Raw genomic sequence first — 16,245 nt, forward strand, 5'->3', positions numbered from 1 at the left:
ATTTACATCTAGAGTCATTCTCATGGAGTAGGATGTTTCCCCCCCTCCATGCTACATTCCACATATGTGATTTCATAGGCATACAGGATTGTCTTAACAACAATCATAATGCTTAACCATGGGATTACCTGTACCTGTACCGTTACCTGTACTGTTTAGGGAAGCTTTTAATATTTGATGAATTCTTGTATTTTAATATTTTGCTGGAAGCTGTCCAGAGTGGCTAGGGAAACCCAGCCAGATGGGCGGGGTATAAATAAATTATTATTATTATTATTATTATTATTATTATTATTATTATTATTGAGCAAACAAGGACCAGGCAGGAGCAAAGCAGCTGCAATTTCCTCCTTAGGATCCATGGGGCCATGTGCTGCCTTGGTTCATCAATAGGCTGAATGACTTGGTGGGTTGTGTGTTTATCCTTTCACCTCCTATAAAGCTTACACTCTGCTGTGTGTGTCACAGAAGCTCAGAAATGAGTCAGCTGTTTCCTCACTAAAGGAATTAACCCATTAAACTGCATTCCTTAACACAATCTTGTGGCGACTTTGTATCCTGTAACAGTGAACTCAGTTTTCCACCAAAGTTGAAAGCTGACATAATCCTGGCCTGTCATTTGCTGCACTCTGGAAACAGCCATGTGCAAGATTTCCATCTGTTCAGAATGTTATTTTTCTCCATTACAGGGGTTGTGTTGGTTGTGGCTATCAAACCAGGAGTGTCCCAGAATGCTGCAGAGATTGACAGAATGGGAAGTACACCCGAGGTCTCCACAGTGGATGCTATGTTAGACTTGGTTAGGTGAGCTTTCATATTCTGTTCTCTTACTAAACTGATTGCACCATAAATTCCACTGTCTCAAGCTTTAAGCTACCAAAGCATATGTATCTGAGAGATGGAAAAGCTTGTACAGTCATACCTCGGGTTACAGACGCTTCAGGTAGTATGTTTTTGGGGTTGCGCACCGCGCCGAACCTGGGTTACTTCCAGGTTTTGGCACTCGCTCATGTGCAGAAGCACTAAATTGCGCTTTGCACATTTCCAGAAGCGCCAAATCGCGACCTGCATGTGCGCAGACCCGGCGCTGCGGGTTGCGAACGTGCCTCCTGCATGGATCACATTCGTAACCCGTGCTTTCACTGTAGTATAGAACTTTTAAGTAATAGATTGTATTCAGTGCTGTCTGCAGACCTTGAGCAAGCAGAATAAACCTCTGCTTTTACAACGAGACTTCACATTCCTCTTCTCCCCATGGAGCCCTCTGAGTGCTTTCAGTCACCTGGAGCATATTTTGTGGGGAGAAGCAGGGATGTTGATGTCCAGATGCCCAAGTGGAAATCTGTTCATGCAATGCTGGATTCTGACCAATATAAAGGACTTTTTCATAATGATGCAGTTCCATTTCTTGATAAAGCACAAAGGGTAGCGTATGCAATTCATACTAGCTTTTTTTTTTCATTACTCAGCTGGTAGGTGTCCCCTGCCCAATGCAGTATTTGGAACCATTTGTCTGACAAAACAAAATGATATAATCACGAAACATAACAAGGAGGAAAGTGTTACAAAATCTGGGTGGGACATTTTTATCCTACTCTGTTAATCCAGTAAGGTTGTATATCTGTATCCCATCCACTGCATCCTGACTGAATGACAAATATAGCATGGAAGAAAGATCCCAGTCTGCTGTGAACCAATTTGTTAAAACGTTGACTCTTAAAGGCCTTACAGAAGTGTTTCACCTTGAACAGATCTTCCTAGAACTTTGAGCCTTGATATAATATATCCTGGGATATGTGGAAAGAGAGAGAAAGAGAAACATTATCACCAACATTCCCTATGGCTTCTTGAATATACTTTGTATTGCTACATTGCAATATCATTAAAGCATTTTAAATTCCTTCTGCAGGAATATGTTCCCAGAAAACCTTGTGCAGGCCTGTTTCCAACAGGTAAGTTCAATCTTGGTATTTACTAACCCCTATTCTGGTACTTACTAACCCCTTCTCTGGGTGGCACAGTGGGTTAAACCGCAGAGCCTAGGACTTGCCAATGAGAAGGTCAGCGGTTCGAATTCCCACGACGGAGTGAGCTCCTGTTGCTCTGTCCCAGCTCCTGCCAACCTAGCAGTTCGAAAGCACCTCAAAGTGCAAGTAGATAAATAGGCAGGAAGGTAAACGGCGTTTCCGTGCGCTGCACTGGTTCGCCAGAAGTGGCTTAGTCATGCTGGCCATACAACCCGGAAGCTGTACGCCGGCTCCATTGGCCAATAAAGCGAGATGAGCACCGCAACCCCAGAGTCGACCACAACTGGACTAATTGTCAGGGGTCTCTTTACCTTTACCTTACTCTGCATTTATTTCTCCACCTCCATAAAACAACATTGTGGTGCTTATACTGTAGGATACTGTGATATTTTGGGTGCAAAGAAACACAACCCTAATGAAAACATCAAGGAAAAATTAGGGTCTCCAAAAATTCACTTTCCTTTCCAATTACTAGCGCTTTTGGCAACAATTTTCAGAACCAAAGCAACATATAAAGCATGCATTCCAGGGCGACAATAAGATACAAAACCAAAGCCCTTCATAGATCAAGTGGTTCCCTTTTTCTAGTGGTGCAGAAATATTTCGTGGCTGCAACTTCCTCAGCACTGGGATTGGCCCGCAAGGCGTCATCTTTCCAGCCCACAAAAAGAAAGTGAGGAATCAGAGGGAATTTTGTGGTTCTCTGATTGCTTGCAGTTCTGGGTTCTGAGGAGAAGCGTTAGGTAGAAGGAATAAGGAATGTAGAAATAAACCAACACAAGGACATGACCCTGGCTCAGGTGTGGCTGTTCGGAGAGGATGTTGTGTTCTTCTAACTGCCCCTCTCCCAGCACTCTTAATTCCCTTGGCAAAGTTTTCTGGAACAGTCTCACACTTATCGTCTTACACAACAGCAGTTGGCAGGGCAGGGCAGGCAGGGCCTCCCAACAGCAAGCATTGCTGCTGATTACGTAGAGGTGGATAGGGAGGAGCAACGAGCGAGGAGCTCAGCACAGGAGCATCAGATTGGCTTTGTCGAGCTTCCTGCACCTTGCCCTTCTGCCTCTCTCTCTTGGTAAGCAGCAGGGATACTCAGGGTCGGGGAGCCAGGTGAGCAACACCACCCTGCCAACCAGTGCTCCTTCATCGTTATTTACACGGCCAAATCCCCATTTGCTTGCAGTCAGCATGCTCGCAACCACTGCTGGTTTTTTGGCACCGCAAGGGGGTGTGGCGGGCTTGGGTGTGTCCTGCCAATGCGTGCGGTGCCTCAGAACACAACCCCTGTGTAAATGGGGAGTTGCCTGGGCTCTGTTTCACACAGGCAACTAGCCTTGTGAAATACAATGAACCCAAAAAGGGAAACATGAAACCAGAGTTTCCCAAACTTTGGTCTCCAGCTGTTTTAAGACTACAACTCCCATCATCCCTAGCTAGCAGGACCAGTGGTCAGGGATGAAGGGAACTGTAGTAAAAAAAAAAAAGAGGTGGAGACCCAAGTTCGGAAACCCTGCATTAAATAAATACTTCATCAAACAAACATATTATTATTATTATTATTATTATTATTATTATTATTATTATTATGATATTTTATTGGAAAAAAATCAGATATAATGCAGTAGATATAAAAAGTAGGAGAAAGGAAAAAGAACAAAACACAGAACTGTGTAAAGGCAGAAAAACTATATGCAGATATACAAAAAATACCCTAACCCATACATGCTTTTATAAATTTGATATTGTTATCCTAATACTAATAGAAATATTAATAGTCTGCTGCATTTTGTATAAATTCATTCCAAATATTGCCGTATTTATCCAAGCAGAGTCTATGTCTATAAGCAGTCCGTTTGCCGGTTGCAAGTGTTATCGTATTATTAATCCACTGGTTAAAGGAGATCATATCTTTATTCTTCCAGTTCATCAATATCAGCCTCTTGGCTACCATTAGAGAGCGTAAAATCCATTTTCGTTGTCCTTTTGCTAACTTCCATACAGTAGGTATAAAGAAAACCAAATCATTTATTCCATACAACGTTGGCTCTTGTTCTAACATAACCCTTCATGATAATTTCCTAATATCATATTAGGTATTTTTAACTATGTATAAATTAAAATGCATCTGCATGTCAGCCGTTGTTGACATGTTGAAACCATAAATCGTATGTATCAGCATTCTAGGCCTCACTAAACACCTTCTACCCTGAAAAGAAGTTTAAAAAATAGTTTCCTTGTCAATCCATGATATCCTAAGAATGTAATGTATGTTTTCTTAACTTTCAGTATAAGACCAAGCGTGTAGAAATAACGATCACAACGGAAGTAGACAAAAATGCTACTATTCCTACACCAGACCCACTCTCGACTGTACTGCCAACAGAGATTTCAAAGGTATGATTACTACTGGTTATTGTATTACTTCAACTATTGAAATTATGAAGAACGGTTGAGGGTAGTGAAATTCTGCTTGTAAATGTGATAATTAATAACAGGAATTGAAAAGGATCTACTGGACCACAATGTTAAAAGACCCAAGCTTGTGGTTGAATCCTTTAAGATAATTTGTTCTCCAGAGGCTCCGCATGCAGCCATTTAATAGCACTACACAAACCAATACTTTCAAAACTATAACCCAGGCATAGGCATGACCCCTAGCTAACAGGACCAGTGGGCAGGGATGATGGGAATTGTAGTCCAAAACATCCGGAGGGCCGGAGGTTGCCTATGCCTGCTATAACCCAAGGGGGAAAGTAGCAAACTAATCAATAAATAGGACGCAGGTGGCGCTGTGGGTTAAACCACAGAGCCTAGGATTTGCAGATCAGAAGGACGGCAGTTCGAATCCCCGCGACGGGGTGAGCTCCCGTTGTTCAGTCCCTGCTCCTGCCAACCTAGCAGTTCAAAAGCATGTCAAAGTGCAAGTAGATAAATAGGCACCGCTCCGGAAGGAAGGTAAATGGCATTTCTGTGCGCTGCTCTGGTTCGCCAGAAGCGGCTTAGTCATGCTGGCCACATGACCCGGAAGCTGTATGCCAGCTCCCTCGGCCAATAAAGCGAGATAAGCACCACAACCCCAGAGTCAACCACGACCGGACCTAATGGTTACCTTTACTAACCAATAAACACCAAACAGGCTTAAGTTTCTAGAGTTTCCTGAACGAGAAAGCTGCTTAAGTTTCACATAAACAAAATGCGTTGTTGGTATTCATATTTTATTGAAAAGATTTCAGTTTAAAGAAATAAAGCAATGCAAAGAAAAAGAGAAATAAAAAGGCCAAAAATATGTAGGGGGGAAACCCACAATATACAAATATATATGAAAAATACCCAAACCCATACATTCTTATGTAAATCTGATATTATTATCCTAATACATATGGGAATATGAATAGTTCACTACATTTTGTCTAGACTGATTCCAAATACAGCCGTGCCTTGCAAGTCGAATAGAATCTGTTCCGGAAGTCCGTTCGAATTCCAAAATGTTCAAAAACCAAAGCGCAGCTTCTGATTGGTTGCAGGAAGCTCCTGCAGCCAATTGGAAGCCCCGTCGGACATTCGGCTTCGAAAAATAGTTCATAAATCAGAACAGTCACTTCCGGGTTTGCGATGTTCAGAGCCAAAACGTTCAAGAACTAGGCTGTTCGACTTCCAAGGTACAACTGTATTGTCATAGTCATCCAACCAAAGTCTACATCTGTAAGGTGTCCATAAATTGCCAGTGTTATCATATTGTCGATCCATTTATTAAAGGGAATTGTATCTTTATTCTCCCAGTTCATCAATACCAGCCTCTTGGCATTGTTGCTGATTGGTAACTTTTCTCCTTCACTCTCAATCTGCAGAATATAACCAAGGAATACAAAATAGTGGGTTTGTATTCCGATGGTATTAACGTTCTTGGCCTGATAGTCTTTTGCCTTGTCTTCGGAATTGTTATTGGGAAAATGGGAGAAAAGGGGAAGGTGCTGATGGACTTCTTCAATGCACTGAACGATGCCACAATGTATATAGTTCAGATAATAATGTGGTAAGTAGAATGATATCTTGCCCGTACGTTTTGTTACTGAATTCAGGATGATAATAAAAAAGTAATTTACGTAAAACTTCTTTCAGAAAGTCGACGTGATTAACAGGCTTATTCCTTGAGTTTTAAAATATTATGCATTTGGCTGTGAAAGCTCTTTCTCCCTCCCCACCTCTCTTGCTTTTCCTCTTCCCCCTCCTCCGAAGGAGGCTATTTATTCAGCTTTCAAAGTTACAGAATCGCTGGTGGTTGGGGACGGTATTTTTGGTATTCGTATAATTGAACCCTTGTTGCCAAAACTATGACACAGCATGGTTTCTGCTCCTAACTTTCAAAAATACATCTCTTCAGAGCTTCTAAGGTTACCAGACGCCCCCGTTTCCCGGGGACAGTCCCCAGATTTACAAATCAGTCCCCATACAAAATCCATTGAAGTTGACACGTGTCCCCGGATTTATTGAAAAAAATCTGGTAACCTTATCATGGTAACCTTACCAATGATGGTTTTTGGATGGGCGGGTGGCACTGTGGGTTAAAGCCTCAGCGCCTAGGGCTTGCCGATCGAAAGGTCGGCGGTTCGAATCCCCGCGGTGGGGTGCGCTCCCGCTGCTCGGTCCCAGCGCCTGCCAACCTAGCAGTTCGAAAGCACCCCCGGGTGCAAGTAGATAAATAGGGACCGCTTTCTAGCGGGAAGGTAAACGGCGTTTCCGTGTGCAGCTCTGGCTCGCCAGAGCAGCGATGTCACGCTGGCCACGTGACCCGGAAGTGTCTTCGGACAGCGCTGGCCCCTGGCCTCTTGAGTGAGATGGGCGCACAACCCCAGAGTCTGGCAAGACTGGCCCGTACGGGCAGGAGTACCTTTACCTTTTTATAATAGTAAATAGCTGCTTTACTTATTGCTTACCTGATTTCAGTGTTTACCACTTCTTTCCAATCCTATACTGTAAAAACGACACATGTGAAACCTGTAACTGTTTCTTCTGTTATTTTTGTTCTGCACTCTATTGCAATTTGCAAAATTAAAAAATATTATTTTTCAAAAAGGCAATGGAGTACATTTGAGAAAATGCACTCCCTTAGGAGTGCACCTAGAAGCAGTCTAGAATTAAATTTCTTTTAGAAAGAAAGAAAGAAAGAAAGAAAGAAAGAAAGAAAGAAAGAAAGAAAGAAAGAAAGAAAGAAAGAAAGAAAGAAAGAAAGATCACTTCTATAAAGGGGCTTTTATTTTGTTTTGCAAAGGTATTCCAGCTACACAATGCAGTACTGCCATTCTTAGCTGTCCAGTGTTGATTGACTCGTGGATAATTTAGCTGAGATTCCTGCAATGCAGAGGGTGGACTAGATGAGCTTTGGGTCCCTTCCAACTCTATGTTTCTATGTCTTCATGTTTTGCATAATAGCTCAAATTATGAAGGTGTTCATAAAATGTACCAGTCATGCTAATGTCTTTTTTTACAACACCGAAAACTATGTAATGGTTTATAAATACAACTTGAGAAGCAAATAATTTCAGCCACTTGCTTTCCGTTCATTGTCAAATGCATGCAAAAAATGTTGAACAAATTTGTTGTTTAGCGTGTTTTTATAGCGAGCTCAATGAAATAACAGCGATCATAGAATACTTTTTATGACGTTTTGTGCATTCCAGGTATATGCCGTTGGGTATTATTTTTTTGATTGCTGGAAAGATAATAGAAGTTGAAGACTGGGAGATTTTTCGCAAACTGGGTCTTTACATGGCTACTGTTCTAAGTGGGTATGTTATTCCTTGAACCCTAATAAAAATGTATTGATTTACTTTTCATTTTTAATTTATATACAATAGACCGGTTTCTTATGTAACTGGGTATGAGAGGACATTTGTTTTATAGACGTTCTAATTTCACTGTGCTTCAGAACGACATTGAATTAGAAACGCACTATTTTTATTTCACTTGTCAGCTTCCAGGCAATATAATGGGGCGGGGGAGGGGAGGCACAGGGTTCCAAGCTGAGTTATGTGCGTATAAATGGAACTCATTTATGTGGTCACCTAAGGAGTATGGTGGCCAATGTGAGATTTGAATCTCCCCTCTCCCCATAATTTTTATAAAATTTTCTGTTTTACATTTTAGAATATTCATTTAAACAACCTTAAAATATCAGTGACTTCCATTTTCTCTTTCCTTGGGTTCATTTTGCATAACATAAATCCCCGCATATTGTACATAAACTAAACCGTGGATAGGCAAACTAAGGCCCGGGGGCTGGATCCGGCCCAATTGCCCTCTAAATATGGCCCGTGGATGGTCCCAGAGTCAGCATGTTTTTACATGAGTAGAATGTGTCCTTTTATTTAAAATGCATCTCAGGGTTTTTTGTGAGGCCTGCCTGGTGTTTTTACATGAGTAGAATGTGTGCTTTTATTTAAAATGCATCTCTGGGTTATTTGTGAGGCATAGGAATTCGTCATTCCTCCCAAAAAAAATATAGTCTGGCCCCCCACAAGGTCTGAGGGACAGCAAACTGACCCCCTGCTGAAAAAGTTTGCTGACCCCTGAACTAAACCATTCAGTATTCCATTATTACACCCATCAAAACTTATTTACACTGTTGAATTTACCTTAATGCTGCCAGCGTTTTCAAGTGTACACAATTTCCCAATATGTCGCACCTTGATGCATATGAGTAGATCGTACATCAAATATATAACAATATCAAACAAAATATACACGTATGTCACATATATGAGATATTGTTGGGGCAATTTTCCAAGTCAAAAACTGCAATAGCTTGGCTAGCTTGCTATTTTTCTGGTAGATTTTGGAACCTGTTGACAGCACTTCCCTAATGATTTATTGTCAGGTAATATCTGAAAGGTAATAAAGGGGGTAGCAGGAGGAAGTATGCATTCATGTTGGGAAGCAGCACCTTGGGATCAGGGCCATAGTGGGCGCCGTTTTGCATGCACCTCTGGGTGTGTGGGGAAAGGGAGAGTCACCTGTTGCCTGAACGTCTAGAGATCTATTGCCAATATGAACAGAAAAGCTTGATGGGCCACAATGAAGGATGATAACTCAGTGGGACTCACCTCCCGCTGTGCAAGTGGAGGGGCTGTGAGAGCCCGCAACCCCACCTCCTCCTTAAGGCGGAAGTGGCTTTCATATTAATTTGGACAGTTTTAAAAACAGAACTAAATTTCAAAAATGGAGCTGCGATTTCTGCATTGCAAGTGGGCTGCACTAGGTGGGATCCTTCCAACTTTACAGTTCTGTGATTCTGTGATTTCCCCTCTCCTCTTTTTCCCCCCAGGCTTGCAATTCATAGTATTGTGATTCTGCCGCTTATGTACTTAATAATAGTCCGGAAAAACCCGTATAAATTTGCCATGGGGATGGCTCAAGCACTTTTGACAGCACTCATGATTTCCTCAAGGTAAGGATAATTTTGAAGAAGAAAAAAAATCTTCTCTTCATATCGAATCCTCTTGGAATTAATAGAAATGAATTTAGAAATGATTAAAGCTGCCCTCTGTTAAAGTCTACATCTTAATTTCCAGTAGCCCCATAAGTTGTTCTCATGCCAGGTTAATAGCCATGCACATTGGCATTTTACTACTATGCTTCTTAAAGTCTTTTCTGTATTTTCTCCCCTCCCCAAATGTGTGTGATGCAGTTCAGCCACTTTACCTGTCACCTTTCGCTGTGCAGAAGAAAAAAACCATGTTGACAAGAGAATTACCCGATTTGTTTTACCGGTAGGCGCTACAATCAACATGGATGGTACCGCCCTTTATGAAGCAGTGGCTGCTGTTTTTATTTCACAACTTAATGACTTAGAACTAGATATTGGCCAAATAGTGACCATTAGGTAAGAATTGTACTCTTGCATGCTTTTCAGTTCTTCTTTTCCAAGCAATGCAACTGCTGCCTTTGTTGTGATTTTCAGTTTAGCCCTCCAAGAATGGATTAATTCTAACTTTTAGAACCAATAATTTAGAGGAGATTTAGAGCACCCCCCCAAAAAAACAACAACCTCATAGCAGTATAAAATGCACTGTTTTAAAACCATTTAATCTTAATATATCAAACAGCAGACCTTGTTGTGAATGTTGTCCCACCTCCTCCAAGACAGCTAAAATACAGTGGTACCTCGCAAGACGAATGCCTCGCAAGACGAAAGGGTTTTCCGTTTTTTGAGTCGTTCCGCAAGACGAATTTCCCTATGGTCTTGCGAGTTCTTGTGAGTTTGTTTCCTTTTTCTTAAAGCCGCTAAGCCGTTAATAGCTGCTTCGCAAGACGAAAAAACCGCAAGACGAAGAGACTCGCGGAACGGATTAATTTCGTCTTGCGAGGCACCACTTTATCTTCCCTCTTGACACCACTGCTACTAAAACCTAAAATGGCTGCAGTGTTCTATGATGCAGGAAAAGACACAGATCAATTAAAAAAAAACTGGTATATCCCTTAGAAATCCCTTTAGATTATTTCTTCAATTTACAATCATCCAGCAGTTGGAGCTTCCCATAAAGTCAACTTTTTTAGAACAGTAGGGAATATTTTTTTAAATAACAACTCTGGTTTAAAAACTTCAAGAAGTGTTTCCATAACTGCACAAGACTGAATGAAGCAGAAACATATCTGATGGCCTTTTCTTTGTTTGGGATGTAGTGTCACAGCAACAGCAGCCAGCATCGGAGCTGCAGGTGTGCCCCAGGCTGGACTAGTTACCATGGTGATTGTCCTGAGTGCCGTCGGACTGCCTGCTGAAGATGTTACCCTCATAATAGCAGTGGACTGGCTTCTGTAAGTGTCTAACCATGAATGTCTCTTGATCCTGTGTCCTCAGTAATGCAGGTACAGTGGGTTTAGAACTTAATTCGTTCTGGAGGTCCGTTCTTAACCTGAAACTGTTCTTAACCGGAAGCACCACTTTAGCTATTGGGGCCTCCTACTGCCGCTGCGCCGTCACCACACGATTTCTGTTCTCATCCTGAAGCAAAGTTCTTAATCCGAGGTACTATTTCTGGGTTAGCAGAGTCTATAACCTGAAGCATCTGTAACCTGAGGTACCACTGTATCCATAATAAAACATAGGGTAACCTGACAGCGTAGTATGTGCTAGACCATTAACTTGAGAGCAGATCTGCTGTACATCTTATTATTTGTATCAAAACATGTGACATACAGATCGCAGCCCTGCTGGGGGGGATTACTCATCCGTCCACCCAGTGTGTGGTTTAGAGGGTTCAAAGTTGAACAAATTTGAAAACGTAGAGAAAGGGTGAGGAACCTGTGGTGGATCCACAACTTCCACCATCCCTGATCTTGGGCTATGTCAATGATGGCCAAAGTTGGCCCTCCAGCTGCTTTGGGACTACAATTCCCATCATCCCTGACCACTGGTCCTGTTAGCTAGGGATGATGGGAGTTGTCGTCCAAAAGCATCTGGAGGGCCAACTTTGGCCATCACTGGGCTATCTTGACAGGGGCTGATGATGGGAATCGGAGTTCAGCAGTCTCTGGAGTTCAGCAGTCTCTGGTTTCAGGTTGTCCATTCCTGGTCTAGGTATATCACTAATAAATGTGAAATTGAACACATACTTGACAGTAGGAAGAGAATTCAGCCACTCTTGTGGTTTTTGTATCATATATATGCTGCTAATGATTGAAAACCCACTGCCCCAATTCGGTCCACAAGTAATAGCTTTGAACCTCTTGGCGAATACAGTAGCTTCCCATTGCAGTCTCTGTTTGAAGTTCTTTTATTCAAGTTTGGGTACCATAAGGTCAGTAACAAAGTGTCCCAAGAGGTTAGGGTTAGGGTTAGGTTTCCCCAGTGTGTGTGTGTGTGTGTGTGTGTGTGTGTGTGTGTATATATTGCTGTTTCTGACATCACATATGCATTCATTTAGTATTTGGCATGGAGAATGACCTGTTTTGTTCTATGTAGCATGCAAAAGGCCATTGCTGGAAGGTGCTGGCAAATATCACATTGAAAGATGAGAAGGCGAATAACCCCCTGATGTTGTGGATGGGTCACAAAAAGTTAATTAGGTTCTGCAATAGGGTTGCTGGAGTAGACATGGGCACAGAGTTGGCATCTGGGTCTGCTGCAGGGTGGGGTCCATGTCCATATATGTCATACAGCCATACATTTAACACATCTGTTGAAGTGGCCCCTGAAAGCTTTGTTAGTCCTTAAGGTCCAGACAACAGACTAGCATGTTAACCCCTCTGCAAACTATCCTAAAATCAGAACAGCATCTACCCACAGGTATTCTCCACCCAAATCAATATTATTTTCTTAGTTTGACGGTTTGCTACTGAATTCCTGTAGCATTCATTTATTGTTGTTGTTGTTTTGTTGTTTAGTCGTTTAGTCATGTCCGACTCTTCGTGACCCCATGGACCAGAGCATTCATTTATATGTCACATTAAAATCTTTACTGAGCCAACTTAGAGTTCATTTCTGATCATTATGAAATTACACAGTTCAGGAACATCGGGAATTTATTTGGAGTATGTCTGTACTATTATTTGATTTGTGAGAGCTTTAGAGTGCGAACTAGAAAATGAGATAGCAAATGGGTCAGTTTCAGGTAAAATATATATTTTCAAGTATTACTTTATAGTTGAATCATGTTCCCGTTTTGTTTCATTGTGTTAATCAGTTTATTTCTGAATGATTGGTCTTTTTGTTGGCACAAGTTTGGATATTTCACTGTCAAGTTTTCCTTGACACTCAGTTAACAATATTAACAAGAACCCAGCTAATCATTTGGTTTCAAAGCCCCAAGGCAGCCAATTGTATACCTTTTCTTTGCAACGACAGACACTTACCTTACCGTGTACTAGTAAATGAATCTATTGCCATGACAATTGCCTTCTTGCATACACTTGCAATCTTATCTGTTGCATTTATTTTTAGAACACCGAATTCTTTTTGCAGGAAGCACATTGCACCAGACTATGTGCCAGGCCACTTAGCACTTCTGCAGATTGGCCCCAGGGTGCCACGTTGATTATCAGTCTTTCACTTATTACCTCAGATGTATCATCTTTGTCCTTCCAGGAAGTAACTCATTAGCAGTCATTTAGATTATATGCAAGGTTGTGTGTCCATGGTTGCCAGAGGGAATTTTGCTCCTAACTGCCTAATATGATTTTGGACCCAAAAAAGCACTTAAAAAAAAAAAGGAACTCCCAATAATGTTCCAGGGCTGAATCCTTGGAGAAGCAAATTAACACTAACAGTACATTTTTGCCTACTCAGAGATTGGTTTTACAGCGTTCAATTGGCTGTTTAACCAGTTGTATAATGTGGTGTTTGTAAGTAAGTAAATTGTGCACTACCGTTCCAATGTAACCCCTGTCTCAAGTGCCTCAAGGCGATTTTGTCTGTTGTCTGCTGAAGAAGCAGTCAGAGCATAGACTTGATTCTAAGCCATAGCCAAGCCCATTGGCCCCCTGTTTCTGTCTAAGTGTGGCACACAATCAGTTACATAGCATGGGTTGCTAGCACCTGGAGCTGCGTGGAGTGGGTGGGAGGGAGGGAAACAGCAGAGTACACATGCACATTCAACTGTGTAACGGTGTCCATGTCACCCAGGAGATTGCAGCCACAGAGATAAGAAAGGAAAAGCCATTCCCTTGTCTGAAGAGGTCACTTCCTGGTTCACATGGAGCCCAGTGACAGAAGTTTGCAGCTGTATGGAGGCAGCACTGGGTGTTGAAATTTTGCACCCCCTAGCAATTTTGCGCCCCTGCCCTGGTGCCCACCCACCCCGCTATGCCACTGTACACAATCTCCCACTGCCTCTGCCATGTATCTCATTTTTGATGCAGGTTGGCAACAGCAGCATTATCTAGTTGATAGAGGGTATATGAAATCAAGACACTCATTAAGCCATGCCAGTCTGCAGTCCCCAAAAAGGCTAGTGTAGTTACAGAATTTGCTTAGAGCAGAGATCAAATTTGTATAGAACTCTGGGTAGTATTCAACACTAGGACTTTCAGCTGTGCAACGAAACTTGCCCTCCCTCTCCTTTCCCTATGCATTCCCTGAGCATAGAGGGATTTCCCCAAACCCTTCAGAGCAGATTTTGGGGTGTGTGGGATGCAGACAGAGGAAGTTGGAAGTTCCATTGGACAAACAAGTCCTTCTGCTAGCAGAACAAGTGCCCTCTTAATTTGATTTTTAAGGGGGGGGGGGGACTTAGTTTCAGGATCCAGTTTGCATCTTTACATGAAAGCATAAATGCAAGCAAAAAATTCCAATTGCTGGGGTCCACTTGAAAAGTCAGTTCACTCTGAATTTAAAGTTCACGTTGAATTTTTGAAACACAAATGTTAAAATTCATTCCATAGAGCTTAAAGTTCATATTTTTTTAAAACTGAGCTTTCGAATGTGATCTTTCCCACATTTTGTTTGAGTTCTGGTTCTGTGCCATTCATGACAATATCAGCCTTGTGGACTGAAACACTTTGCAGAAGCAGTATAGCTTTTGCCTTTGTAAAAATAGATTGGACCTAGTCAACTTGCCCGGACTGACCCAAAATGTTTATTCCATAGGGATAGATTCAGAACAATGGTGAATGTCCTCGGCGATGCCTTTGGCGCTGGAATTGTGGAGAAGCTCTCGCAAAAGGAGCTGGAACTTATGGACGTTGGTGCTGAAGTCAACATAGTGAACCCTTTTGCCCTGGACAAAGCAACAAAGGATGACAGTGAGGAAACAGAGGCCAAGAAATCTTATGTGAATGGAGCTTTTGCTATTGATAAATCAGACACCATATCATTCACCCAGACATCACAGTTCTGAATGAAATTGACTGACAAGGGAGCCACACTGGATTAAAGGACATGGGAAGGCCCTATGTTGAGCCATATTCTGGGCCCCTCTCACTTCAGACCCCACATGCTGTATTTTTTCTTCTTTGCCTATATTCATACAGGCAAACAGGAAGACACACATCCTGTCTCACAAAACTCCCCTTCTCAGATCTGCCACAACACAGAGAGCACAGTTGTTCTGCTCCTTTTCTTGTGCAGGCTATAAAGAGATTTAAATTTGGCCCACAGCTGAGAACGTGGCCATTTCACAACGGGATGGCCAACATGTTGTGTTGATTTCTTCAGGAGCCTCAGTGATAGCTATATTCTCAGCATAGAGATGTTCCCTGACAAATACACAACGTCAGGGAACCCTACACAGCTGAGGCCCTACACTGAAACAGGCCACGGTCTTACCTGTGTCGGCACTCTGAAGAACATCACCATGCATGAAATCATTTAGCAAACCGAAAGGATAAGTGTGTTGCTTTGAAACAGAGGCTCCAGATTTTCCTCAGCTCTTTGTTTTTGAAACATATGATCATTGTGGGCAGATTGATCCCAGTTGCACAAATACGTATTTTCTTTTAAAGAGCCATCTCTTGAGAATTCTAGGTATCTGCTTGCAAAGATCATGCTGATAAGTTGGGATAATAAACCAAAGGATATGGTTTATATCTGAAGCATAGTGCGGTGTTCCCATTCCTCTACTCTGCACATGAAATTCCTTTTTGTTTTTCAAAAAGGAAGCCTCTTCTTTTAAAAATAACTTTAAAAGGAATTCTTATTTGAAATTCCATTTCTGACATATCTCTGCAAATCAGCACTGTGCCAAATGTACATTCTGGTAGCTAATTAACTGTTAGGGAAAGGAGATGAGACTGGTCCTTCAGTACGTGTGAACTTTTAAAAAGTATGTGTATATTTTTTTTAAATAAACTATATAGTATGGAAATTGGAAATTACTACAAAAGAGCTTTCATTTTCATGTTTTCTTTTACACCATAATTTATAGCAAGAGCATATCTGGACTTTGCTGTAATTTGAAACTCTCATAATTTAGCTGTCATCATTTATTAGTCCTCTTTTGGAAGTGGCAAGAAGTAACTTCAGAGCTACCAGTATTTATCAGCTCCAGGGAAAACAGATAAAAATAAACCGCATAGCTATTCATGACATAGCTTGTCGACATTTTATGCTTTCAAGAATATACCCACTGTGTAATTGCTAGTGGTTAGCTGAGTATCAGTTTCCTGCTTCTTACTTTCATTTTATAATTTAATCTGAAAGCTTGCAGTGGCCAATATGATTGGCCTCACGACAATAAAAACCCAAACTTTAAAGCAGCCCTCGAATGGTGAAGAACAAATATTA

General features: G+C 41.7%; 1 protein-coding gene across 2 annotated transcripts in view; it reads left to right on the forward strand.

Annotated features, from left to right (window-relative positions):
* Positions 1–15,605, forward strand: part of SLC1A1 (solute carrier family 1 member 1) — a 35,482-nt gene extending 19,877 nt beyond the window's left edge. For both annotated transcript variants that reach the window (XM_081894362.1, XM_081894363.1), the window contains exons 4-12: positions 690–804; positions 1,910–1,952; positions 4,314–4,421; positions 5,876–6,060; positions 7,706–7,813; positions 9,349–9,471; positions 9,712–9,906; positions 10,707–10,841; positions 14,611–15,605. In XM_081894362.1, the coding sequence (XP_081750488.1) occupies positions 690–804; positions 1,910–1,952; positions 4,314–4,421; positions 5,876–6,060; positions 7,706–7,813; positions 9,349–9,471; positions 9,712–9,906; positions 10,707–10,841; positions 14,611–14,860 (1,262 nt within the window). In that variant the 3' untranslated portion in view covers positions 14,861–15,605. The remainder of the gene's footprint in view (positions 1–689; positions 805–1,909; positions 1,953–4,313; positions 4,422–5,875; positions 6,061–7,705; positions 7,814–9,348; positions 9,472–9,711; positions 9,907–10,706; positions 10,842–14,610) is intronic.
* Positions 15,606–16,245: the final 640 nt, after the last annotated feature.

This window comes from Podarcis melisellensis (genome assembly GCF_964234715.1).
Source record: "Podarcis melisellensis genome assembly, chromosome: 17".
Classification (NCBI taxonomy): Eukaryota; Metazoa; Chordata; class Lepidosauria; order Squamata; family Lacertidae; genus Podarcis; species Podarcis melisellensis.